We start from the raw sequence: 25500 nt of genomic DNA, 5'->3' as shown, positions 1-25500 counted from the left end.
TTTAAAGCTTTTCTTTCTTTTTTTTTTCTTAAGATTTTGTTTATTTGGGATCCCTGGGTGGCGCAGCGGTTTGGCGCCTGCCTTTGGCCCAGGGCGCGATCCTGGAGACCCCGGATTGAATCCCACGTCGGGCTCCCGGTGCATGGAGCCTGCTTCTCCCTCTGCCTGGGTCTCTGCCTCTCTCTCTCTCTCTCTCTCTCTCTCTCTCTCTGTGTGTGTGTGTGTGACTATCATAAATAAATAAAAATTTTTAAAAAATTTATTTATTTATTCATGAGAGACACAGAGAGAGAGAGAGGCAGAGACCCAGGCAGAGGGAGGAGCAGGCTCCATTCAGGGAGCCTGATGTGGGACTCGATCCCGGGTCTCCAGGATCACACCCTGGGCTGCAGGCGGCACTAAACCGCTGAGCCACCAGGGCTGCCCTGCTTATCAGTTTTTAAATGCAATATAATAACAACTAATATTTATTATGGTTTGCTAAGTCCTAGGTACTATTCTAAGTACCGTACATGTATCTCCTTATTTAATGCTTATAATAATCCCTGAGGTTTGTACTGTTTGCATTCCCATTTTATAAACAAGAAAACTGAAACACAGAGAATTAAGTAATTTGCCCAAAGTCCCGTGATAGTAAGTGGTGGGACCAGGTTCAAACCCAAGCCATCTGCTTACAGGGCCCACACGTCTAACCAGGTTCTGAAAAGTGGTAGATTCACAACAGACATTTCAGAAGGACGGAGATGTTGTATTTCAAACAGGTTAAGAGGAACCTACTATGGCCTGGTTTGCATGGTTCATATACCTAGAATTGGTTCCTATGCAGTGAGAGAAGAATCCTCAGGATTGATTGTCCAAAGAAATGCAGGATTCACAGACTCTTTGTTAATGATATTTAACTGCACTCCATTTGTAATATTCTGCATTTCTGATAACACACTTGCACTCAAGTGACAATTCTGTTTCCTCAGATTGTAAGCATCAAGGTGCAGATCTTAATGTCTGGTTTCTTGCCACCCAATATAGTGCTGTGTTTAAAATTGTTTTTTACCTTGTTGGCCAAGAGGAAACAAGGTAGGAAAAAGGACATAAAGAATCTGGGCTGTATTCTGCTACCAAATAGCTGAGTGACCTCCAGGTCTGGTTTTCCTCAACCTCTAGGCCTTGAGTTAATTATGAAAAGATTACCAGCAAGTAGCTTTTGTTAGAAAATCCAGAGTCATATACTTTGTTTATTGGGGTAAAATTCACATAACATAAAATTCATGATTTTTACTATTTTTATTTATTTTTAAAAGATTTCATTTATTTATTCATGAGAAATACAGAGGCGGGGACATAGGCAGAGGGAGAAGCAAGCTTCCTGTGCGGAGCCTGATGTGGGATTCAATCTCAGGACCCCAGGATCATGACCTGAGCTAAAGGCAGACACTCTATCATTGGGGCACCCAAGTGCCCCAATTTTTTACCATTTTAAAGTGTACAATTCAGCAGCATTTAGAATATTCACAATGTTGGGCAACCATCAACACTGTCTGGTTCCAGAACATTTTCATCTGGATATGGAATACCCAGAGCAGCTAAATCCATAGAAATAGAAAGTGGATTAGCAGGGGTTGCGGGGAGGGAAACGAGGAGTAACTGTTTAATAGGCACAGGGTTTCCTTTTGGGGTGATGAAAATGTCACTGAACTATTCACTTAAAATGGTTAATTTCGTGTAATACTAATTTCACCTCAATTTTTTAAAAAAAAGTGGGAGAAAGTAAATGTAGCTTTGTCTAGTCAGTGGCAAAGCACTTCAAATGTAGACAGATGATACAGATTGGTTAATGGGAAGAACTCCACGTGAGATCCAGCCTGAAGCCCCTGTTCCATCTACCATGCTGTACCCTGAGATTTTAATAGTGGAGACCAGTCAGGCCATTCATCAGCTTTGTGTGATGGAACCTTCTCAAAGTATGACCAGAGGACTGGCAGGCTCAGCATCATCTGGGACCTAGGTAGTCTTTCAGAATCCCACACCGGCCCCAACCACCTGAATCAGAATCTGTATTTTGCCGAGCTTTTCAGGTCATTTGAATGCATCTTAAAATTTGAGAAGCACTCATTAGAATACTAAGGGGGTTCAGGCTATCCTGCTTTTGGCAACCCAATAGACATAACTGGACTTTTCTTCTGAAGACACATTGTAGCACGATTGCTTGCTGAACTAGTTCCCAGCAGTCTTTCATTAGCATTCTCCCCTGAAGGCGCTGGAAAATTTATCCACCATCAAAAGACTTACCCATTCCTTTTGATGAACTCAGCTTCGGGGAAGAATAAGTCTGGACAATCCAAATCACCTACCAGGGGCTAGGAAAAAGTTGCAGTAGCTTCCAAATCAGCAAGGGAGAGACTGCCTTTGTATATGAGATGTGGCTGAGTATATTCAAGGAATTACATGTTTTAGAGTGCCACTTCTGAAGTGGATTCTAATTGGGTGGTTTTAAAGAGGCTGTTCCTTGGCCTGGAGTACCCTGCCTCTTTGTGATTTGAATCTGTCTGTAGCACTTGCTCAGTATTCCAAACTTGAAAATCAAAAGATAAAAATCTACACCATGACACCTATATTCTTCTAACTAATTTTATGGTAAAAGTTACTTGATTTAACTTTCTGTCAACAAAGAACCAATTGTTGGGGCACCTGGGTGGCTCAGTGGTTGAGCATCTACCTTCGGCTCAGGGAGTGATCCCGGGGTCCTGGGATCAAGTCCCACATTGGGCTTCCTGCATGGAGCCTGCTTCTCCCTCTGCCTGTGTCTCTGCCTCTCTCTGTGTGTCTCTCATGAATAAATAAATAAAATCTTAAAAAAAGAGAGAGAGAGATACCCAACCATTAACATATTTGACGAATATTTATCATATGACAATTATGTGCCAGATGCTGCTATACAGCAGTGGCCAAAACAAGGGAACTATAACAGGGTGACATAGAAGTTACCACTGGGTTGTGATATGATAGTCAATTTTATTTTTTTCTGTTTTATCCTTCTTTCGTTTTTCAAGTTTTCTGCAATCATACATTATTTTGATAATTGGAAAAAATACAATGTTATGTAAACATTTTTTAGTAAGTCCAGGGTCAGGGATGCCTGGGTGGCTCAGTGGTTGAGCGTCTGCCTTTGGCTCAGGGCATGACCTTGGAGTCCTGGGATCAAGTCCCACATCAGGCTCCCTGCGTGGAGCCTGCTTCTCCCTCTGCCTGTGTCTCTGCCTCTCTCTCTGTGTTTCTCATAAATAAATAAATAACATTTTTTTAAAAAAAGTAAGTCCAATGTCGTATCAGTTTATTTTATTTTTTATAGATTTTATTTATTTATACTTGAGAGACACAGAGAGAGAGGCAGAGACATAGGCAGAAGAAGGAGCAGACTCCACGAAGGAAGCCTGATGTGGGACTCGATCCCAGGAGTCCGGGATCATGCCTTGAGCCAAAGGCAGATGCTCAACCACTGAGCCACCCAGGTACCCCTCAATATCAGTATAATTTGAAGGTGGTATAGTGAGGTTTAAAGCTATTAAAACAACAACAAAAATAAAGCTATTAAAACATTATGCTTTAATAATTTTTCTTATTTTTCTTTTTTAAAGATTGTAGTTATTTATTTTAGAGAGAGAAAGAGCAGGGGAGGGGCAGAGAGAGAAGGAATGAATCTCAAGCAGACTCCCCACCAAGTGTGGAGCCCGACACATGTCATGACCCCGAGATCATGACCTGAGCCGAAATCGAGAGTCAGATACTTAACCAACTAAGCCACCCAGCCTCCCTTATTACAATTTTTCTACTGTTAAACCTACTTAAGTACTATATATCCTTTTTTTAAAATTTTTATTTATTTACGATACTCACAGAGAGACAGAGAGAGAGGCAGAGACACAGGCAGAGGGAGAAGCAGGCTCCATGCACCGGGAGCCCGACGTGGGATTCGATCCTGGGTCTCCAGGATCGCGCCCTGGGCCAAAGGCAGGCGCTAAACCGCTGCGCCACCCAGGGATCCCAAGTACTATATATCCTGATCAGGATAACAAGGTTAAGTATTAATATGCACCTGATAAAACAGTTGAACATGGAAATTGACCTTTCTGACTCTTCCTCGTGTATGCAAGAAGGAACCAGAGAGATTTTTCATGTGTGCCTTATGGAAGCCCACCCACATAGTTTGCAATAACACTACACATGTATAAATACACAGATATGCAGTCAAAATATTGCAAAATGAAATAAGATACACTTCTGAAAAATTAAACTTGAGTCATTTAAAAAATCTTTTTATTTTTTAAAAAAGATTTATTTATTTATTCATGAGAGACACAGACTGAGAGAGAGAGAGGTAGAGACACAGGCAGAGAGAGAAGCAGACTCCCCACAGGGAGCCCAACGCAGGACTCGATCCTGGATCCCGGAATCACAACCTGAGCCAAAGGCAGGCGCTCAACCGTTGAGCCACCCAGGCAGCCCTAAAAAATCTTTTTAAAGTATAACTTTGTGGGGGTACCTGGGTGGCTCAGTCTGTTAAGCGTCTGCCTTCAGCTCAGGTCATGATCCCTGGGTCCTGGGATCAAGTCCTGCATCATGCTCCCTGCTCAGCAGGGAGTCTGCTTCTCCCTCTACCCTTCACCCCCGCTTATGATCTCTCTTTCACTCTCTCACTCTTTCAAATAAATAAATCTTTAAAAAAGATTTAAACTTGGAGTTAAATGTATAATCTAAGAGTGTATATTAATTGTATACACTTTACAATTAATACACTTTGTATTAAATGTATAATCTAAAAGTGTATATTGTTTTAAATCGAGGTAAAATACACATAAGAAAATTCACCATTTTAAAATGTACAATTAAATGGCATTTAGACATTTATTGTGCTGTGTGACCACCACCTCTGTCCAGTTCCAAAATATTTTCATCCCTCCCCCAAAAAGAGGCCTTGCACCCATTAAGCAGTCACTCCCCTTTCTCTCTACCTCCAGCCCCTAGAAACAACCACTCTGCTTTCATCTCTGTGGATTTGCCTATTCTGGATGTTTCATATAAATGGAATCATTTGTGTTCGCTTCTGTTACCTTGTGTCATGTTTTCAAGGCTCATCCATGTCCTAACGTGTATGTATCAATTCTTCATTCCTTTTAGTGGATGACTAATATTCCATCACATGGACAGACCACATTGTGTTCATCCATCCACCAGGTGTTGGATATTTGGACTGTAACCATCTTTTGGCTATTGTGAATGGTGCTGCTGTGAATATTCTATTCGTGTAAAAGTTTTACAGGAACGTGTGTTTTAATTCTCTTGGCTGTTTACCTAGGAGTGAAACCACTACCCCATATGGTAACTCTATGTTTAGCATTTTGAGGAACTGCCAGACTTTTCCATTCCTGCCAGTCATGCATGAGTGTTCCAATTTTTCCACATCCTTGCCAACATTTGTTATTGTCTGTCTTTGGTTCTATCCCTCCTAATGGGTGTGAAGTGGAGTCTCATTGTGGTTGCCCCTATTTATGGCTCATCTGAACTAGACTGTGGCTTCCAGGAAGGCCTGAGCTGAATTTGTCTTGCTCATCACTCTTTTACCAGTGTCTGGCTAAGCGCCAGCATGTGCTAGATGACAGCAGACTATGTGATGACTAAGAATCTATAGCCACCATTATTTATGTCCTAGTCCTTCTAGATGTCTCCTCTGGCATTTATCAGTTTTGCTAGGGCTGGTCAGAAACATTAGTAGACATAAAGCAGTTGAGGGAGGCCTGGGTGGCTCAGCGGTTGAGCGTCTGCCTTTGGCTCAGGGCATGATCCTGGGGTCCTAGGGTTGAGTCCTGCATCGGACTCCCCACAGGGAGCCTGCTTCTCCTCTCCCTATGTCTTGCCTCTCTCTTTTAACTTTTTATATTATTATTATTTTTTAAAGATTTTATTTATTTATTCATGACAGACACACACACAGAGAAGCAGAGACATAGGCAGAAGAGAAGCAGGCTTCATGCAAGGAGCCCAATGCGGGACTCGATCCTGGCACCCTGGGATCACACCCTGGGCTGAAGGCAGACATTCAACCGCTGAGCCACCCAGTGTCACCAAATCTTTTTTTTTTTTTAAAGAACATAAAGCAGTTGATAAAAGGAATGGTGTTAGAAGTGTTGAAGTTCCTAAATCTAGTTTTCAGTTCATAAATTCATTGCACTGATATTGATATCGTTTTGGGAGAATTCTAAATTTTTGTTTGCTAATAAAGACATCAGTAATACTCTTGTCTATGAGATATTGACTGGGTTGAACAACAGATTTCCTGAATGCCTGTCCCAAGGGCTACCCTCCTCCAGGGCTGGAGGGTGGGTGTCTAGGTTGTAAGCACATCACATGGATTAGTTCACCTTTAAGACACTCTTAGAACAGATTCATCATTTCTCTGGGACAATGTCTTTCTTCTCTGAAACCATTCTCTCTCCTTAAAGATACTCATTCTTTTGCTCATTCATTGACAAAATGAAAATACAGAAAATGTGTTTCCTTCCTGTCTTTCCTTACACACACTGCAAATAAAATACCTGTTCAAAGAACTTAAGATAAACATGATATCAGAAACTTTCTCTGGCAACTTAATTGCTTTTGTGGTTCAAGGCCATTAAGAGCTTGAATGTAGAGTGAAAGAATCATGCAGTTTTTAAGACTGAGTAATACTCCGAAGTTCCAGAAGCTTATGGGAAAGATGACCTCCAGTGCTTTGGCTGGGAAGCATAAAACCACTTTGAATTTTCCAATACACCTGGCTTGACAAGGATCAGTTAATCACTCCCTTAAGCTTTATTTTTTAAAGACTTTATTTATTTATTTATTCATGAGAGAGAGAGAGAGGCAGAGACACAGGCAGAGGGAGAAGCAGGCTCCATGCAGGGAGCCTGACCCGGGACTCGATCCCAGGACTCCAGGATCACACCCTGGGCTGAATGCAGGTGCTAAACTGCTGAGCCACCCGGGGAACCCCTCCCTTAAGCTTTATTTTATTTATTTATTTATTTATTTATTTATTTTCCCTTAAGCTTTATTTTTTTTAAGATTTTATTTATTCATTCATAGAGACACATAGAGAGAGAGAGGCAGAGACACAGGCAGAGGGAGAAGCAGGCATCATGCAGATAGCCTGATGTGGGACTCGATCCACGGTCCCCAGGATCACGTCCTGGGCTGCAGGCGGCACTAAACCGCTGCGCCACCGGGGCCACCCTTCCCTTAAGCTTTAGATCAAGTACACACTATATCCTGAACTCTAGTAGAAATAGGCATGTTCTTAGACACTAAATATGACATGCTATGGATCTGTTTCCAATTCGTTCTGATCAGTCTCTGAAATTCCAAAGTTAGGTTCTGACTTTGGTTTCTAACATTAGGAAGTTTTATTCACAGCTGGTCACAATATGAAGTGCGATATATTTGGAGGAAAGAAAAAGAATGAAATGCTAAATCTAAAATTATTCAATTTAGGTCATGCTGTGGACTAAATTATGTGCCCCCAAATTCACCTGTTGATGCGCATGTGAAAGTATTTGGAGGTAATTAAGGTATGATGATGTTATGAGGGTGGGGTCCTCACGACAGGATAAGATCCTTCCTTCTAAGAGGAAACACCAGAGAGTTCTCTCTATTTCTGCCATATGAGGACATACTGAGAAGGTGGCCATCTGCGAGCCAAGAAGAGAGCTCTCACCAAAAACTGAATCAGCTGGCATCTTGATCTTGGGCTTCCCAACCTCCAGAACTCAGAAAAAACCCTGTCTATGGCATTTTGTTATGGCAGCCTGAGCAAACTAGATAGCTCATACATCTATTTATATAATTGTTTGGTGAGATTAAAAACACAAAAATCAGATCTATTCCTCTTGGATCCAATTTTCCCTTTGCCTAAATAACCAAGGTCTAAGTATGGACTCCAAGAGGATGAGAAGGGACTGCTTCTAGTAGATAGCACTTTAGTATAAATTCTTTCCCTGTATCATCACTTGTCATCATGTGACTTTGTAGCTCCTCTTGCTTAAGAGGCAGAGCCTATTTCCTGACCTGCGCTAGCCTTATGCTTCAGCTAATAGAATGTGGAGTGAGTACCGATGTGTCCTACCACTGGGCTGAGGACTCAAGGGTGTACTTGTTTCTACTTTCTTGCATACATGAAAACATTCTTTGGGGTAGCCTGCAAGAGGAAGAGAGACACATAGAGCCACTCCAGGTGTCCTAGTCACAGCCACTCCAGAACATCCAGTCTGCCAGCCCTGAGATCTGTGATCTAGCTCCAGCAAGATTAACGGAGCTCCTAGCCTACCACCTCAGATGTGTGAGCAAACATGTTTCTTATTCTATGTTGGAAGTTTTATAATTTTTACACAGCATTATTATTGCAGCAGGGAACTATACACTACCACATTTGGCACTGGATATTCATCAAACATCAGTGATCCAGAAACTCTTGCAAACTAAAACACATGCAATTTTTACAAACCAAGGATTTAACAACCTGCAACGAAGGAAAAGCAATGAACAAATACAGTTTCTGCTTCTATTCTAAGCAGCTATTTCTACTGGAAACTGCCATTTAGTCAAGTATTGAGAGTAAGTCAGGGTATCTTCAAAGGAATGAAAATTATGAGTGTAAAATGTACTCATATACTAATGAAAATTACATAATGTATTTTACCTTTCAATTATTAGCACTAAGAGATATTTGAATTGGGTTCAAGCAAGCAAATGATGATAGTTGACAGGAGAAGCATAAACTCACCCCCCCCAGCTAATTCATTTATTTATTGATTCTTCGAATTGCAGATGGTGATGTTTCCTTTGGATGAAACAAGAGGTCCAGAGACAACTAGAGTTTCTTTCCCCAGAGAATGAGGTCAATTCAGGTCATGAGCTTTGAGAAACTGGAATGTTACCTTGGGTCTAGAAATACTTAGTGATGCTTGCCAGGCTAGTGATCAAGTTTCCCCAGCAGCTCAGTTAATTACTCAGAACTTTCTGTATTAATTGAGCCCTGAGACTCTACATGACTCTCTCAAAGTCGGGGCTCATTTTATTTAATAGGAGATATTTTCTTCTCTCACAGCTGGATTTTCTTGGATTATCAAAAGAGATTGTTTACACATGTACACAGGAGATCTGGTTCACACAGTACATTTTCCTTGCTCAGGGCGATCAGAGCAATTATCTACTTCCTCTAACAAGATGTCTTAGAATTGCACAACCACCACAGTTAGGGTTTGTCATTTTCAGAAGTTTTGGAACTGATCAGCTGGTAAAGCATGTGTTCTGTGACACTGCTGGCTTTCCATCTGCTGTGTGAGCTGCAGATGATGTGCTGACACTTAGCTGCTGGAGAGCTACTGCCTAATGAGCAATGGGGAAAATTGGTTCTATTTGGCACACTTCTACTTGGGGTGTACAGTGTTCAGAGATACAGAAAATCATGAGTACAGTCACCCATTACTCAAAATAACTTAAAACATCTTCCATAATTACTCAGTTCTTTCATAGTCATGACATTGCTAATCATGACTCCTGATTAAATAACAAGCTGAGTTCCTGATGCTCATTAAGATGCAGAGGCCACCCTCGTTCATTGCTGGTGGGAATGTGAAGTGGTGGGGCCACTGTGGAAGAGTCTGGCAGTTCCTAAAAAAGTTAAACATAGAGTTACCATATGACCCAGAAATTCCACTACTAGGTATATACCCAAAAGAATTGAAGACATCTGTTCACACAAAAACATGTACGTGAATGCTCACAGCACCAATAATTCACAATAGCTAAGTAGTAGAAACAACTTAAATGTCCATTGACAGGTACAGAAAATTAAATGTAGTTTATCTTTACAATGGATTAGTATTCAGCCATGAAAAGGAATGAAGTACTGACATATGCTACAACACGGATGAACCTCAGAAACATTAGGCTAAAATGAAAGAAGCCAACACAAATGGCCACAGATTGTATAGTTTCATTTATATGAAGTGTCCAGAATACACAAATTTATACAGAGAGAAAGAAGTTTAGTGTTTGCCAGGTGTTAGAGTGAGGGGGGACAGTGAGTGACTGCTAATGGGTCTGGGGTTTCATTCTGGGGCCATTAAAATGTTCTGGAATTAGATGTTCTAGAATTAGATGCTTGCTGATTCTTTTCCCTTCCAATCCAAACCTTTTATTGTAAATGTGACTATCCCAGATTCTAGGGAAAACTAAGTGGCTACCTGAACCACAGAACTAGTTAGTTTTCAAAGCCAAGACTAGATCCTGGGGAGGGGGAGGCGGGTTCTGATTCCCAGGTCAACTTTCCTCTTGTTTCATCAATTGAACACATTTGAATCATATTTTCTCTGATTGGCAGGAGAGTATTTGGTGACTGGGGAAGCAAGGGGGACAGTCACTGAATACCACATAAGATGAGAAAGGCTCATATAGGAACAAATCAAGGAACCTGAAGCTTTTTCTGAGGACTAAACAGGTCTGGCAGGATAAATTGCTTTTAGAATTTTCAATTATATATTAATAAAGATGACCTTGGTTGCAAGAGCCAAAAACCTTCCTCAATCAAGCTAAAGCAAAAAGCAAACAAACTTTTGTTGCCCCAAACGAAACAAATATTTGCTAATTTTTGTGGTTGGGTGATTATCTGCTAGGAAAGCTGATACAGTAGAAGGATGAGCTGCAAGAACTATGATCTCAAGGTAGAAACAGAAGTCAATGGACCATAGCTGTCTATTTCTTCTCCCCTCCCATCTACCTCAATTCTGCTTGTTTCTCTTTGCAAATCAGCCTTGTTCTCTCTTCCTACAGGTAGACTTTTTTTTCCCCTGGCACCAGGGAATATGGCATCAAAAACCCTGTTGGCCAACCCAAGACAAAGAGGGAACTTTTTTCTCCACCGTCCATACAGCAAACCTTGGAGAAGGATCTGATTGATGTGCCAGAGCCTTATACCTATCTCTATATTCAGAAGGGCATGCTCTGTAATAATTTGCTCAGATCAAAGGCAACACATTTTGGGGGATGATAGTAGAGAATGCTCAACAGACAAAATAAATAAACCTAACTCCACTACCAGTTATAAATCCTTACTTCTTTTATTGACTTGGAGGGCTGCTTTGAAATGTGAAAGGTGAAAAAGATCTGCATTCAGTTTTCATAAAGTAAGGGAGGTCAACCACACATCTATAACAGCATGTTCTTCCTGGTCTCCTGGAGATAGACACTGACCTGTCTCATCAGGGATTTTTTTTTAAGATTTATTTATTTATTTATTTATGAGAGAGAGAGAGAGAGAGAGAGAGAGAGAGAGAGGCAGAGACACAGGAGGAGGGAGTAGCAGGCTCCATGCCAGGAGCCCGATGCGGGACTTGATCCCGGGACTCCAGGATCGTGCCCTGGGCCAAAGGCAGGCGCTAAACCGCTGAACCACCCAGGGATCCCCTCATCAGGGATTTTTGACTTGTGACCTATGCCACTGTTTTTTCTCTATGAGGTCAAGTAACTGTTTTATATATTCACTGCTGTATCCCTAGGACTTAGCACAATGTCTGGCATATAATAGATATTCAAAATTATTTGTGGAGTGAATTTTAAGGATTTGAAGCACACCTGACTCAAAAAAATCTTGGCAATAATGAGCACATACCAGATGCCAGGTGCCTATGTCAGAAATTGAGACTGCAGAGATTGAAAAAACAAAACTGACACCCACCTTTGAGGCACTCACAGTCCATCAGAGGAGCAAACAAAACATATATGTAATAAATGGGGCTTGCACAAAGTGCTATGAAACTGGGTCACATAACCTTAGAGAAGATGATGGTATAATACATCCCTAAGAGTTAAAGTGTTTTCAGAATTTTATTTAATTTTTTTTTAATTTTTTTAAATTTTTATTTATTTATGATAGTCACAGAGAGGGGGGGGCAGAGACATAGGCAGAGGGAGAAGCAGGCTCCATGCACCGGGAGCCCGACGTGGGATTCGATCCCGGGTCTCCAGGATCGCACCCTGGGCCAAAGGCAGGCGCTAAACCGCTGCGCCACCCAGGGATCCCTGTTTTCAGAATTTTAATAGGATTTAAGCATGTTCTTAAAATCAAATATATACAGATGGAAACAGAAGTTTCCAACCCAAACGCTGGCAGGTGAAGCTGCGTCAGTGGGTAAAGTAGGGTAAATGGGTGACACAAACTGCCTTTTTAAAAAAGATTTTATTTATTTGAGATATATATATATATATACATATGTATATATGTATATATACATATATATATAGAGAGAGAGTGTGTGCGCACAAGCTGGGGAGGGCCAGGGGAAGAACCTGCGATCATGACCTGAGCCAAAGGCAGGTGAATCAACTGAGCCACGCAGGCGCCCCTCAGTATGCCTTTACATTAAAAAAAGGGGGAGGCGTGCTTACAAAAATAAACTGAGGCAAAGAAGTTATTTGCATAAGACATTTCCTGCGAAAAGTCAGTTTCCCCTTTTACAAATAAGTAACAGTTACTGAGATATTGTATGTGATAAAATGTACAGAGTTGTATGTAAAATATATATGTAATTGTGTGTCTCAGGTTCACAGAGCTGTGAAGATATAGAATTAAGGGTTTTTATTCCAAGCTACCAATACTTCTTTTCCAGCACAGTAATTTAGTCTACCTCCTTTCCTGTTTTTGTGAACTAAGGCCATATATTCATTCATTAGTCCTTAAACAAATAGTGATCGAGACACAAATGCAAGGCACTGGGCACAGTGACTGTGAGTGTGTAGCCAAAGTTGAATAGTCATGGTTTTTCTTCCAGGGGTCACAGAGACAACTACAGAAGGCAAGTCAAAAGTCATAATAATCGGGCTACAGATAAGTGTCTTGGGAGAGATACAAATGGATGGAAGGGGAATTGTAAAAAATCGGTTTGAAAATATTGTCTAGGGATTGATTTTGCAGGGCTACGAATGTCAGACTAGAACATCTTGTAGTTTATGGGGCAGGAAACGAAAGTGGTGTCACCTTCTATTTCCAGTAAGGATGCAAGGCCACTTGCAACCTGACTTGTCTATCTCCAAATGGCATTTGTGAAATAGAGAAAAAAACGCTTCCTTGGGTATTTTTTTAAAGATTTATTTTATTTTAAAGATTTTATTTATTTATTCATAAGACACACACACACACAGGTAGAGATACAGGCAGAGGGAGAAGCAGGCTCCATGCAGGTAGCCCAATGTGGGACCCGATCCCAGATTCCCAGGATCAGGCCCTGGGCTGAAGGCGGCGCTAAACTGCTGAGCCACCCAGGCTGCCCTAAAGATTTATTTATTCATGAAAGACACAGAGAGAGGCAGAGACATAGGCAGAGGGAGAAGCAGGCTGCTCACAGGGAGTCTGTTGCAGGACTTGACCAGGGATCATGCCCTGAGCCAAAGACAGACTCTCAACCACTGAGCCACCCAGACATCCCCTTCCTTGGCTATTAAAAGAGCTAAATAAAACTCCCAAACTTTGACTTTAGAAATTAACATAATGAATCAAATACAAATTTTATTTTTTAAAGATTTATTTATTCATGAGAAACACAGAGAGAGGCAGAGACATAGGCAGAGGGAGAAGCAGGCTCCCTGCGGGGAGCCTGATGTGGGACTCGATCCCAGGACCCCGGGATCACGACCTGGGCCAAAGGCAGACGCTCAACAGCTCAGCTGCTGAGCCATGCAGGTGCTCTCAAATATGAATTTTATTTTTTTTAGTATTTTTAGTATTTTTGTATATTTTTTATTGGAGTTCGACTTGCCAACATATAGCATAACACCCAGTGCTCATCCTGTCAAGTGCCCTCCTCAGTACCTGTCACCCAGTCACCCCCCCCCCCTCACCCACCTCCCCTTCCACCACCCCTTGTTCGTTTCCCAGAGTTAGGAGTCTTTCATGTCCTGTCTCCCTTTCTGATTTTTCCCACTCATTTTCTCTCCTTTCCCCTATAATCCCTTTCACTATTTTTATATTCCCCAAATGAATGAGACCATATAATGTTTGTCCTTCTCCAATTGACTTATTTCACTCAGCATAATACTCTCTAGTTCCATCCACGTTGAAGCAAATGGTGGGTATTTGTCGTTTTTAATGGCTGAGTAATATTCCATTGTATACATAGACCACATCTCCTTTATCCATTCATCTTTTGATGGACACCGAGGCTCCTTCCACAGTTTGGCTATTGTGGACATGGCTGCTAGAAACATCGGGGTGCAGGTGTCCCGGCGTTTCACTGCATCTGTGTCTTTGGGGTAAATCCCCAGCAGTGCAATTGCTGGGTCGTAGGGCAGGTCTATTTTTAACTCTTTGAGGAACCTCCACACAGTTCTCCAGAGTGGCTGCACCAGTTCACATTCCCACCAACAGTGCAGGAGGGTTCCCCTTTCTCCACATCCTTCACAAAAGACTTGATCTTTGACCTCTTGGTGATCTTCTTCTTGCCCATGGCAGCTGTCACTTTTCAGGGATAGCGGTCAATCCCGGCCACCAGAGCATGGCTGTAGGGACGGTCTGAGGTGCCCTCATCAATGTTCTTCAGGACGATCGCTTTGTGTCGGAGTAGCTTCCGGCCAGGACCAGCACCACCTTCCAGGGTTTCACGAACTTGCCCATCTCGACCGCAGCCACTCGAGCTTACAGCAGAAAGGAAGCTCAAATACGAATTTTAAAGGTGTAAATTTTCTTTCTTCTTCTTTTTCTTCTTTCTTCTTCTTCTTCCTTCTTCTTCTTCTTCCTTAAGATTTCATTTATTTATTCATTCATGAGAATCTCACAGCGAGAGAGAGAGGCAGAGACACAGGCAGAGGGAGAAGCAGGCTCCATGCAGGGAGCCCGATGTGGGACTCGATGCTGGGACCCCAGGATCAGGCCCTGGACTGAAGGCGGCGCTAAACCGCTGAGCCACCTGGGCTGCCCCGAATTCTGCTGCTTTTAAACAGAATTGTTTCAAAATTCAATTTTAACTGTTTTTTAATTAAACAGATGGGCAGGTCCTCCACCCACCCCAACCTGAGCCATTCTGCCCCAGGCCCCCGAGCATCCATCATCTATCTCCCTTCTACAGTCCGACCCCAAGTCTCCCGGGAACCTAGTTGTTCCGCTGGAGTTTCTGTAGGGGACTCCGTCTTTAAGTGCACCGTCTTTGCCCCGCCCTGCACAGCACCCTCGGACATTCTGATTGGCTGTAGGCTTCCCATGTGCTCTGGTCTGGCTTCTCTGATTGGCCGACGGCTCACCGCGAACAAGGATTACCCGTTTCCTGGGCTACAGCGAGGGTGAGCGGAGGCCTAGCAATTCCGGTAGCTGGCGGGCTTCTGGGCTTAGTCCGGGGGCGCCATGGCTAGCGTCCACGAGAGCCTCTACTTCAACCCCATGATGACCAATGGGGTCGTGCACGCCAACGTGTTCGGCATCAAGGACTGGGTGACGCCGTATAAGATCGCGGTGCTGGTGCTGCTGAACGAGATGGGCCGCACGGGCGAGGGCGCCGTCAGCCTCATGGAGCGGCGGAGGCTCAACCAGCTGCTCCTGCCGCTGTTGCAGGTGAGCGGCCCCCATCGGCTCCCGCTCATCCAGCATGCCTTTCCTGAGCACATGCTCCGTGCCGGCGGCACGAGTGTTTCTCGGATACTCTTTAAGCCCTGGAGGTCCTCAAAAAAAAAAAAAAAAAAAAAAAAAAAGGAGTCAATACCACCTGCTCACAATGAGTACTTACCATCCGTCTGGCAGGTGATTTCCATGCATTTTTTGTAGGTTCCTATTTGGCTCTAGCATTTATTAGCTAAGTGATGGGGGGAGGAATTCTTTTCTAAGATCCATCCATCTTTTTTTTTTAAAGCTTTTATTAAAAAAAATAAAGCTTTTATTTATTTATTCATGATAGACACACAGAGAGTAGCAGAGACACAGGAAGAGGGAGAAGCAGACTCCATGCAGGGAGCCTGATGCAGGATTTGATTCCGGGACTCCAGGATCACGCCCTAGGCCAAAGGCAGGCACTAAACCGCTGAGCCACCAAGGAATACCTAACTTTTTTTTTTTTTTAATTTTTATTTATTTACGATAGTCACAGAGAGAGAGAGAGAGGGGGGCAGAGACACAGGCAGAGGGAGAAGCAGGCTCCATGCGCCGGGAGCCCGACGTGGGATTCGATCCCGGGTCTCCAGGATCGCGCCCTGGGCCAAAGGCAGGCGCTAAACCGCTGCGCCACCCAGGGATCCCTTTTTTTTTTTTTTTTTTTTTTTTTTTTAAGTATTAATTTGTTCGTAAGAAACACACAGAGGCAGAAACGTAGGCAGAGGAAGAAGCAGGCTCCCCGCAGGAAGAAACAGTTAAAATGGGACTTGATCCCAGGACCTTGGGACCACGACCTGAGCCAAAGGCAGATGCTCAGCCATTGAGCCTCCTTCACTCCTGTCTTCTGTAGAAAAGGGTCTACACCAGTCCTGAGTGTTGGAGTCAGGTGAATCGGGGAGGCTCCCAGAGGACCAGAATAAGTAATGGTAATGATCTAAAACTGACAGCCAACCTTGAACACTTACTGTTTGCTAAGCACTTAACGTGTCTCCTTTCATTTCGCAGACTCAGGTGATAGCTTGAGCAGTTACTAGCTGTGTGACTGGGGCAAGTTCCATAACCTACTTGGGTCTCTGTTTTCTCTCTGTAAAATGGGGACAGTAATAGAAACTGTGTTGTAGGATGGCTGTATTAAATTAGAAGACCGGGGCACCTGGGTGGCTCAGTGGTTGAACATCTGCCTTCAGCTCAGATCGTGAGGTCCTGGGACCGAGTTCCGCCTCAGGGTCCCCACAGGGAGCCTACTTCTCCCTCTGCCTACGTCTCTGCCTGTGTCTCTCATGAATAAATAACAATCTTAAAAAAAAAAAAAAAGATCCATGGAAAGCATGTCACAGTTTCTGGCACATAGTAAAGTGCTCAGTGTTAGCTATTGTCATTTGAATGGGGTCTCATAGAGCATATATCTTCTTTTATATTGGTTGTGGTTTTTCTCTTTCATTTGTGTGATTTTATGACTCATGTCTCTCCTCTTCTAAGCTACTATGAGGGCAGTGTTTTATCCTACTTTTGTTCACTCTTGAATCCCCAAAGCTTAGTAGAGTGCCCTAAATAAAAGTGTGGAGTAAGTGATATGGGACATACCCTTTTGTGACAGATGCGTGTATTTAGGTGAATGGGGAGGACTCAGAGGAAGAGGAGAGTTAAGCTGGAACTTGAAGGATGAGCAGCGGTGGCAGAAACAAAGTTCTAAGGTCCTGGGCCCCCACATTATCAATATGCTTGATAAAGGGCTTTTTAAAAAATGATTTTATTATTTATTTGAGAGAGAGAAAGAGCAAAGGAGAGCGAGAGGAAGAAACCGGTTCCCCACTGAGCAGAGAGCCCCATGCAGGGCGCTATCCCAGGACCCCAGGATCATGACCCAAGCCCAAGACAGATGCTGAACCTACTGAACCACCCAGATGGCCCAGGGACTTTTTTCTTTTCTTTCTTTCCTTCTCTCTTTTTTCTTTTTTAAGATTTATTTATTTGAGAGAGATAGAGAGCATGTTGAGCAGGGGGAGGGGCAGAAGGAGATTGAGCTCAAGACCTTAAGATCATGACCTGAGCTGAAACCAGGAGTCTGCTACTGACTGAGCCACCCAGGTGCACCTAAACAGCTTTTTAAAAATACATCACCCAGGGACGCCTGGGTGGCTCAGTGGTTGAGCGTCTGCCTTTGGCTCAGTGTGTGATCCTGGAGTCCCGGGATCGAGTCCCACATCGGGCTCCCTGCATGGAGCCTGCTTCTCTCTCTACCTCTCTCTCTCTGTGTCTCTCATGAATAAATAAATTTAAAAAAAACCCCACAAAACATTTAAATATATATATATATATAAAACCCATATTAGTTGGGGGAGAGAAAGAATACTGAGAACACAGAGATTAAGTGGCTTGCTTGCCTGGTTGGTTGAATATAAGTAATGGGGTCTTCATTACTTGTAGCTCCCAGTCCTAGATGCATTACTATTATTATAAGTGTATTTTCCTAGTCCATTATTGAAATAAAAGTCATAATACTGAAAGATTTGGTACTAGAGAAAAGAAACAAAATAGTACTCGTGTTTAACTCACACATCTTTCTGTCTTTGCTCGTGGTTTGTTTTTTTTTTTCTGTCTGAAATTCTCCTTTGCGGTTCTTTGGCTAAATACTATGTGATCTAGAAACATTCCCGTCAGACTTCCAATTCCTTTGTTTAAGGTTTGGCTTTACACATTAGTTAATTTTTAAAAAACTAGTTAATTTTTAATTACTCAACTAATATACAAAGATCATTGTAAAAACTTCAGCTGCTACTAAAATTGATGGAGTTATGGTTCTACATGTCATCCAACCCTTTTCCCCTCTCAGAGATTATCACTGTTATGTTTATTCATTCAACTATTTGTGGAGTCACAGGTCAGAACGGATCTTTCTAGACCTTTTGCGAAAGCCATGTGTATATAAATAGGTAGATGCATATGAATGTAAGGATATGTATGTATCCTTTTTATTTAATTTTGCTTAAATTTATTTTTTATTTTTATCTTTTTAAAGGTTTTATTTATTCATGAGAGACACACAGAGAGAGAAGCAGAGACATAGGCAGAGGGAGAAGCAGGCTCCCTCTGGGGAGCCTGATGTGGGACTCGATCCCAGGACCCTGGATTCACGACCTGAGCCAAAGGCAGATGCTCAACCACCTAGTCACAGGCACCCCATAATCTTGCTTAAGTTAAAAAAATTTTTTTTAATGTAAATAAAATTCTATTCTACAGCTTGCTCCTTTCACTTAACCAGTCTTGGAGATCTTTCCATGTCAGCACATTTGAATAGAGCCACTTCATTCTTTTTTAACAGCTGCATTATATTCCACAATAAGAAAAGAAACAACTCTTTTTTTTTTAAAGAAACAACTCATATTAAATATAAACAACTCCTAATATTAAGTAAATTTACAACATATTATAAGTTATAGATAACTATTGATGGACTTCTAGATTCTTTTCAGTTTTTCATCATTTCAAACAATGCATGCCAAATATACCTTCCCCAGAAGTGAATTGCTTGCCACATCTAAAATTGGCATATATAGTATCAACTTACTCTCTAAAAAAGATCCAGTGTTTAGTTTTAAACCTCAATTGGATTGTATAATCTTGACAGCCAACGTTGCATACTCTGTCTCTGCTGGTACCTTTTACGGACTTGGGCATATAGTATATCTGCCTACTTTACAAGGCTTTGGGAAGGATCAAATGAGATTGTGAAAAAATAGGATTCCTGTGTTTGAGTAATGCTTTCCAGTCTACAAAGCACGTTGCCTTTTCTTACTCTTTCTTTGTCATAAACAAGGGAGATGGTTATGATTGTCTACGTTTTATTGATAAAGGAAACTAACTTTGCCATGATTACAAAATAATAAAAAGGAACTCCAGGTCCTCAGAATACAGTCTATGCTTTGTTTCCATTTTTAAATCTTTTCCCCAGCTAACCAAGAATGGTTTGCAGATTTGAAGTATTCCTTTAGCGTTTTCATTTATTTATTTTTCCTTTCCTTTAGCGTTTTAGATAGTTGTTTTCCTGATTTGAGATTTCACATTTGGAATGATTGTTAAAGCAGAGGGGTTGATAAATGAATTCGTGTTTACAGTGTTCTCCAGCTCCTTAAAATTTATCTGTGGCCTTCTTGTCTTCTTTACCCAGGGCCCAGATATTACACTGTCTAAACTGTACAAGTTAATTGAAGAATCTTGTCCCCAGCTGGCAAATTCAGTACAGATCAGGTAAGCTTCCTTTCCTTCTGGATATGTGAAAATATGTTTATGTAGATGAAAATTAGAAAAATGTACATGGTAATGAGTTCTCTAAAAATAAATCTTTGTTACTCTCCCTTGTTTATCTATGTACTGTACTTTTTTTTGAAAAATGGTTAACATTAAACATTCTGTTTCAATTTTTTTTTAAGATTTTATTTATTAAAAAAAAAAAGATTTTATTTATTTATTCTTGAGAGACAGAGAGAGAGGCAGAGACACGGGCAGAGGGAGAAGCAGGCTCCATGCAGGGAGCCTGACCCGGGACTCATCTCTGGTCTCCAGGATCAGGCCCTGGGCTAAAGGTGGCGCTAAACCACTGAGCCACCCAGGCTGCCCTGTTTCGAATTTTATTTTTCTATATGGATCTACCTTGTTCTTAGTCGTTGCAAAGCATTTCATTTTTGCTGGTTGATGTGCTACTTTGACAAATTTTATGATCAAGGATACACGAGCAGTGATGCTTTTTAGAATAAAGAGAGTGACATTTTGGATTGTCAAGTTTGTTTTATGTGTCACCATTTTTATGAATCTCTGAATTGCTCTTAAAATAGATTTATTGGAGATAATTGTGGAATATAAAACATGAGAAGATGTTCAGAGGGACTTCCTAAAATACGCACCTCAATTTTCTCATTCAGAATCAAACTGATGGCTGAAGGCGAATTGAAGGATATGGAACAATTTTTTGATGACCTTTCAGATTCTTTTTCTGGAACTGAACCAGAGGTTCACAAAACGAGTGTAGTAGGTATGAAGCTCTTCTAAGGAGAGCAGAAAATGTTTTCATTGAAATGAGCAGCTTGCTTAATCACATGTATCATTACTCTTCCATATCTGAACAAACACAATGGGGTGTTGGACATATTTTAATTTATATTTATTGCCTTGCCATTTTGTCCTATGTTTAAGTGACTGTCTTGTGGAAAATCATCTTCTGTTTTGTCTATAATAGTCCAATTATTAGCTCTGGTCCTGGGGGCATTTAGGGTTTCAGAGCTCTTTTTCACAGTTCTCTGGATTCCTTGTCTGCATTGTACGACAGTAAGTCAGGGTCGCCAACTAAACTTTTATGAAAAGAGGTAAGTAAGAATATATTATTGCTATAGCTTATAAAATGAGGGCATACATGAAATTTCTTGAGGCTTGGCTATTAGCTTTCTATCCATGCTCCATCCATTTGGCTTTTTTTGCGTGGTAGTTTTTATGTTATTCAGCATCAGCTATTATATTGATCTCCTGTGTGCCAGGCTCTGGACTTAAAAGATAGACAGGGACCTTCTTATGGAGATCACATACTGGTAGGGTGGGGCCAGATGGTAAAAAGTAAACAAATAAATAATTTCAGATAGTTCCATCAGCCACGAAAAAAACATATTGGATGGATAAAGATGATGGAATGTAGGGTAGAGGGTGAGGTGAGTACTGAACCCTGAATAAGAAGAGGAAATTAGTTTTGTAAAAGATGGGGGAAGAACATTCTAGGTGGAGGGAATAGTAACTGCAAGTGTCTTCTTTTTGATTCTTTTGAAGGAAGAATTGCAAGAAATAGTTTCCACTTTGTGTAGCCTGGATTTCAGTTAATGCTTCACCTATGTTTGTCTGTACTGTAGGTTTGTTTCTGCGCCACATGATCTTGGCCTACAGTAAGCTTTCTTTCAGTCAAGTGTTTAAGCTGTACACCGCACTTCAACAGTACTTCCAGAATGGTGAGAAAAAGACAGTGGAGGATGCTGATATGGAACTGACCAATAGAGAGGAGAGTGAAAGAAAAATGGAAAAAGAAGAACTTGATGTATCTATAAGGTAACTTGGGTTTTTCTGATAGGCATCCCTTTCCTGTGAAATAATATAATTATAGGCACAGTAAATCCTCATTCAGAATTCATGTGCTGCCTGCTATGATTTTGCCCCTCCAGATCTAAGAAGTTGACCCATATGGGCTGTATCACTGGGCTCACTGCCTTCTGATTCCTGATGGGGAGGCACTAAGGGCCAAGAAGAGTGGGGTCAGGCTGTGATCTGGCTCCCTTCCTTCAGGGTCATGGTGGACTAGCTGTTGAGTCACAGCTTCTGTGACCTGGTCCTCTCTGCATTCTTCTGGGATCTGGGAACTAGGACAATGTCCCAGGCCTGGGGTGTAAGGTACCCCATGGTTACCAGTCCTGGGGACTGTATTGTTCCTTATGGCTTCTCTGTCTCCTGCCCCTAGTTTCACAAGCTCCTCCCAAATCCCCCCATTTAAATACGCCATTTGTTTCCTGCTGGGACCCTGACCAGTAGTGTTCCTTATGTCACAGTTGATTCATTCGGTGAAAATGTATGGTGTGCCTATTAAAGTTTAAGCAGTGGGGGACATGGTGCCCCTGTTCACCTAGTTGCTCAAGCTCAAAACTTAGGAGTGTCCTTGGTTTCTCCCTCTCTGCCACCCCAGCAGCCTAGTTGTTCTTCCACAATAGTCTGGACTTAGTTCACTTGTCTGTATCACTACAGCTGCCCCTGCAGCCCCAGCATCAAATCTCTACTTCTCTAGCCTCCTTGCTGGCCTCTTTGCCTTCACTCATGTCTCCCTGCAATCTGTTATTCATGCAGCATCCAAGGGAAACCTCATGAGTGTAAATCATACCATAGCACCCTTCTGCCCCAAACCCTCAGTGACTACTGTTCTTGGAGTTTAAACCCAAATCCAAGCTTTTCATGGTCTCCATGCCTGTGTGATCTGTCCCCATCATCTTCTCTACCTCTTGCTCCTTGCTCTCTGCTTAACTCTCAGCAGTCCAGCTGCTCGGGCTTGGTTTCAGCTTCATGAATACTCCACACTGCTGTGGGCTTCTGATTTCAGCTCTAGTGTCATCACACAGGCCTTCTGTGACCACATATCTGAAGTAACCTCCATTCCACATACTTCTGGCTTCTTTAGTTCCTTCATGACTCTCCTCATTAAGTAACTTACTATGTTTATTGCTTAGTCCTTTGTATCTATGTCTTCTGCCTTGGCACCCCTTTGGATCTAAGACCCTTCTCCATCTTGCTTCATTGCATTTTTACCAGGGCTTAGTTTAGTGCCTGCCTCCTAGAATGTCTGTGAATATGTGCTGGATGAATAAATGAATGCAGAGAATCAACATAGGCAGCCTGTCACCCATACTGGTGAGTGGTCCTGGACATAAAGCAGTTTTTATTGACTTCACTTAGCTATCTCACTTCCTCTCTCCTTAACTGTTACCTGGGATCACTTCCCAAATAAACACTGCTACTCTGAGGGAAAAACACACACAGGTGTGTACACATGGATAGTATATTCCATATTCCCTGACCTCAAGGGCCCACAGTGTGGCAAGGAAGACTGACATCACAGATCATTATGCTGCAGTGTGCTCAGAGTTTTATCAGCCTCACCTGCTAAGGAGGCTGGCTAACCACCTCGGGGGGATGGATAGTTCCTGAGAGTGACCTTTGGTTACAAGATTTGTTTGGCACATGCTGGGTGCATGAGATTATAGTACCATTAAATGCTTCCAAAACCTCACTTACTCAGAATTGCTTATAGATGCCTCTCATCTGGTGGAGAGGTGGCACAGTGTGGGTTTAAGTCTGGCTCTGGTGACAGACTCCTGGCTTTGGGTTCTGGCTCCTCTACTTACTCCCTGTGAGACTCTTGACCAGTTACCCTCTCTGTGCTTCAGCGTCCTGATTTGCAAAATGAGGCATCATATCACTTCCTCAGGGGGTCATTGTGAGGATTAAACATGAGATCCACTAAAATGGACAGAGCTGTGCCTGGCATGTAGTAAATATCCAACAAATACTGGCTGTTCTTGTTCTCTACTTTCTCTATTGGCTCAGCCTCCTAAGGAGTGCTTCTGGGCTGCAGGGTGGTCTTTGCTCCGGCTACTTGATATACTTCAAGTAGCAGAATATCACTTCTTGTGAAATGCTAAAATTCAGATTTATTTTGGTTTGACTTTCTCCTAAATTAATCTGATGTAATTGGTCTAACTGCATCATTTTATTTTTATCCTGTTTAAGAATTCATCTGTGTGTGACCCAGTGTATTTACCATGAAGGTATATAGTTTCAGGCCAAATGACTATGTTGTAATGTCACATTGCATGCACTATACTAAAACAAAACAAAACAAGAACAAAAGGGAAAAAAGATCTTCAGTGAATTTTGTGTATAAAACTTTTATAAAAAGTCGGGGTAGAGGGACATCTGGGTGGTTCAGTGGTTGAGCGTCTGCCTTTGGCTCAGGATCCTGGGGGTCCTGGGATTGAATCCTGCATCAGGCTCCTTGCATGGAGCTTTCTTCTCCTCCCTCTGCCTATGTCTCTGCCTCTTTCACTCTGTTGGTCTCATGAATAAATAAATAAAATCTTAAAAAAAAAAAAAGTAGAGGTGAAGAATTTGATACCATAAGAACTGAGAATCAAATCACATATATACATTACAATTTTATATCTTCAAAGGTAAAACTGGAATGTTTTCCCACCTACAATGTACAGCAGCAGAATGCTCTGCAATGGTTAAAAAATGTATATCAATGTAATATTTCAAACTTTTCTCTTTTTTTAAGATTTTATTTATTTATTCATGAGAGGCACACACAGAGAGAGAGGCAGAGACACACGCAGAGGGAGAAGCAGGCTCCATGCAGGGAGCCCAACGCAGGACTTGATCCCAGGTCTCCAGGATCACACTCCGGGCTGAAGGAGGTGCTAAACTGTTGAGCCACCGGGGCTGCCCTCAATGTAATATTTCATTCATAATTTTCCAGTAAATGACATTTCTGGATAAAAAGAAGGTGTATTGTTTTAGAAAATAGTGTACATACAGTAACTGAATTTTGTCATTGAAATTAAGGAGATATATTATTTGTTTTGAGATATACTATTTAAATATTTTTCTAATTAAATATTACAATTTTTTTGTCCACAAAGAAATGACTTTTCTTGTAATAAGATTTCTTTTTATTTTATAGAATATGTTTTATAGAATATGAATAAATTCTATAACAATTTCTTTGTTAAAGAGAAAAATTTCATTTTTTGGTGATCTTTTCTAATATTTTATTGCATTATGAAAAGTTTCACAATTTAGCTCTTTTATTCTTCCTTTCTTTTTTTTTTAATTTTTTAATTTTTATTTATTTATGATAGTCACAGAGAGAGAGAGAGAGGCAGAGAGAGAAGCAGGCTCCATGCACCGGGAGCCCGACGTGGGATTCGATCCCAGGTCTCCAGGATCGCGCCCTGGGCCAAAGGCAGGCGCTAAACCGCTGCGCCACCCAGGGATCCCTTATTCTTCCTTTCTTTATGCTTTTTCTTTTCTTTTTTTTTTTTTTTTAAGTTCTTGGAATGTTTTCAGGTCTTTTCTTCATGAAAGTTATTTTTCTGGTCCTAGACATTGTATTAAAATTAGAAAGGATGGGGGCAGCCTCCGTGGCGTAGTGGTTTAGTGCCACCTGCAGCCCAGGGTGTGATCCTGGAGATCATTTCCCCTTGAATGTTAATTTAGATGGGAGGGAAGAAATATTCAGGCAACAAATGTTTATCATTTTAAAA

General features: G+C 41.7%; 1 protein-coding gene across 2 annotated transcripts in view; it reads left to right on the top strand.

Moving 5' to 3' along the window:
• The first annotated feature begins 15351 nt into the window (after window positions 1-15351).
• The window catches only part of ANAPC5 (anaphase promoting complex subunit 5), a 44502-nt gene continuing 34353 nt past the window's right edge, over window positions 15352-25500 (top strand). The window contains exons 1-4 of one of the 2 annotated variants that reach the window (XM_055322829.1): window positions 15352-15625; window positions 19827-19906; window positions 20578-20687; window positions 21550-21742. In XM_055322829.1, the coding sequence (XP_055178804.1) occupies window positions 15419-15625; window positions 19827-19906; window positions 20578-20687; window positions 21550-21742 (590 nt within the window). In that variant the 5' untranslated portion in view covers window positions 15352-15418. Of the gene's footprint in view, window positions 15626-19826; window positions 19907-20577; window positions 20688-21549; window positions 21743-25500 lie in introns of those variants that run through there. The other variant, XM_055322830.1, reaches the window with a different exon arrangement.

This window comes from Nyctereutes procyonoides, unplaced genomic scaffold (genome assembly GCF_905146905.1).
Source record: "Nyctereutes procyonoides isolate TBG_1078 unplaced genomic scaffold, NYPRO_anot_genome, whole genome shotgun sequence".
Lineage (NCBI taxonomy): Eukaryota > Metazoa > Chordata > Mammalia > Carnivora > Canidae > Nyctereutes > Nyctereutes procyonoides.
The sequence above is the reverse complement of the archived record's forward strand: the minus strand, read 5'-3'. Positions and strand labels throughout refer to the sequence as shown.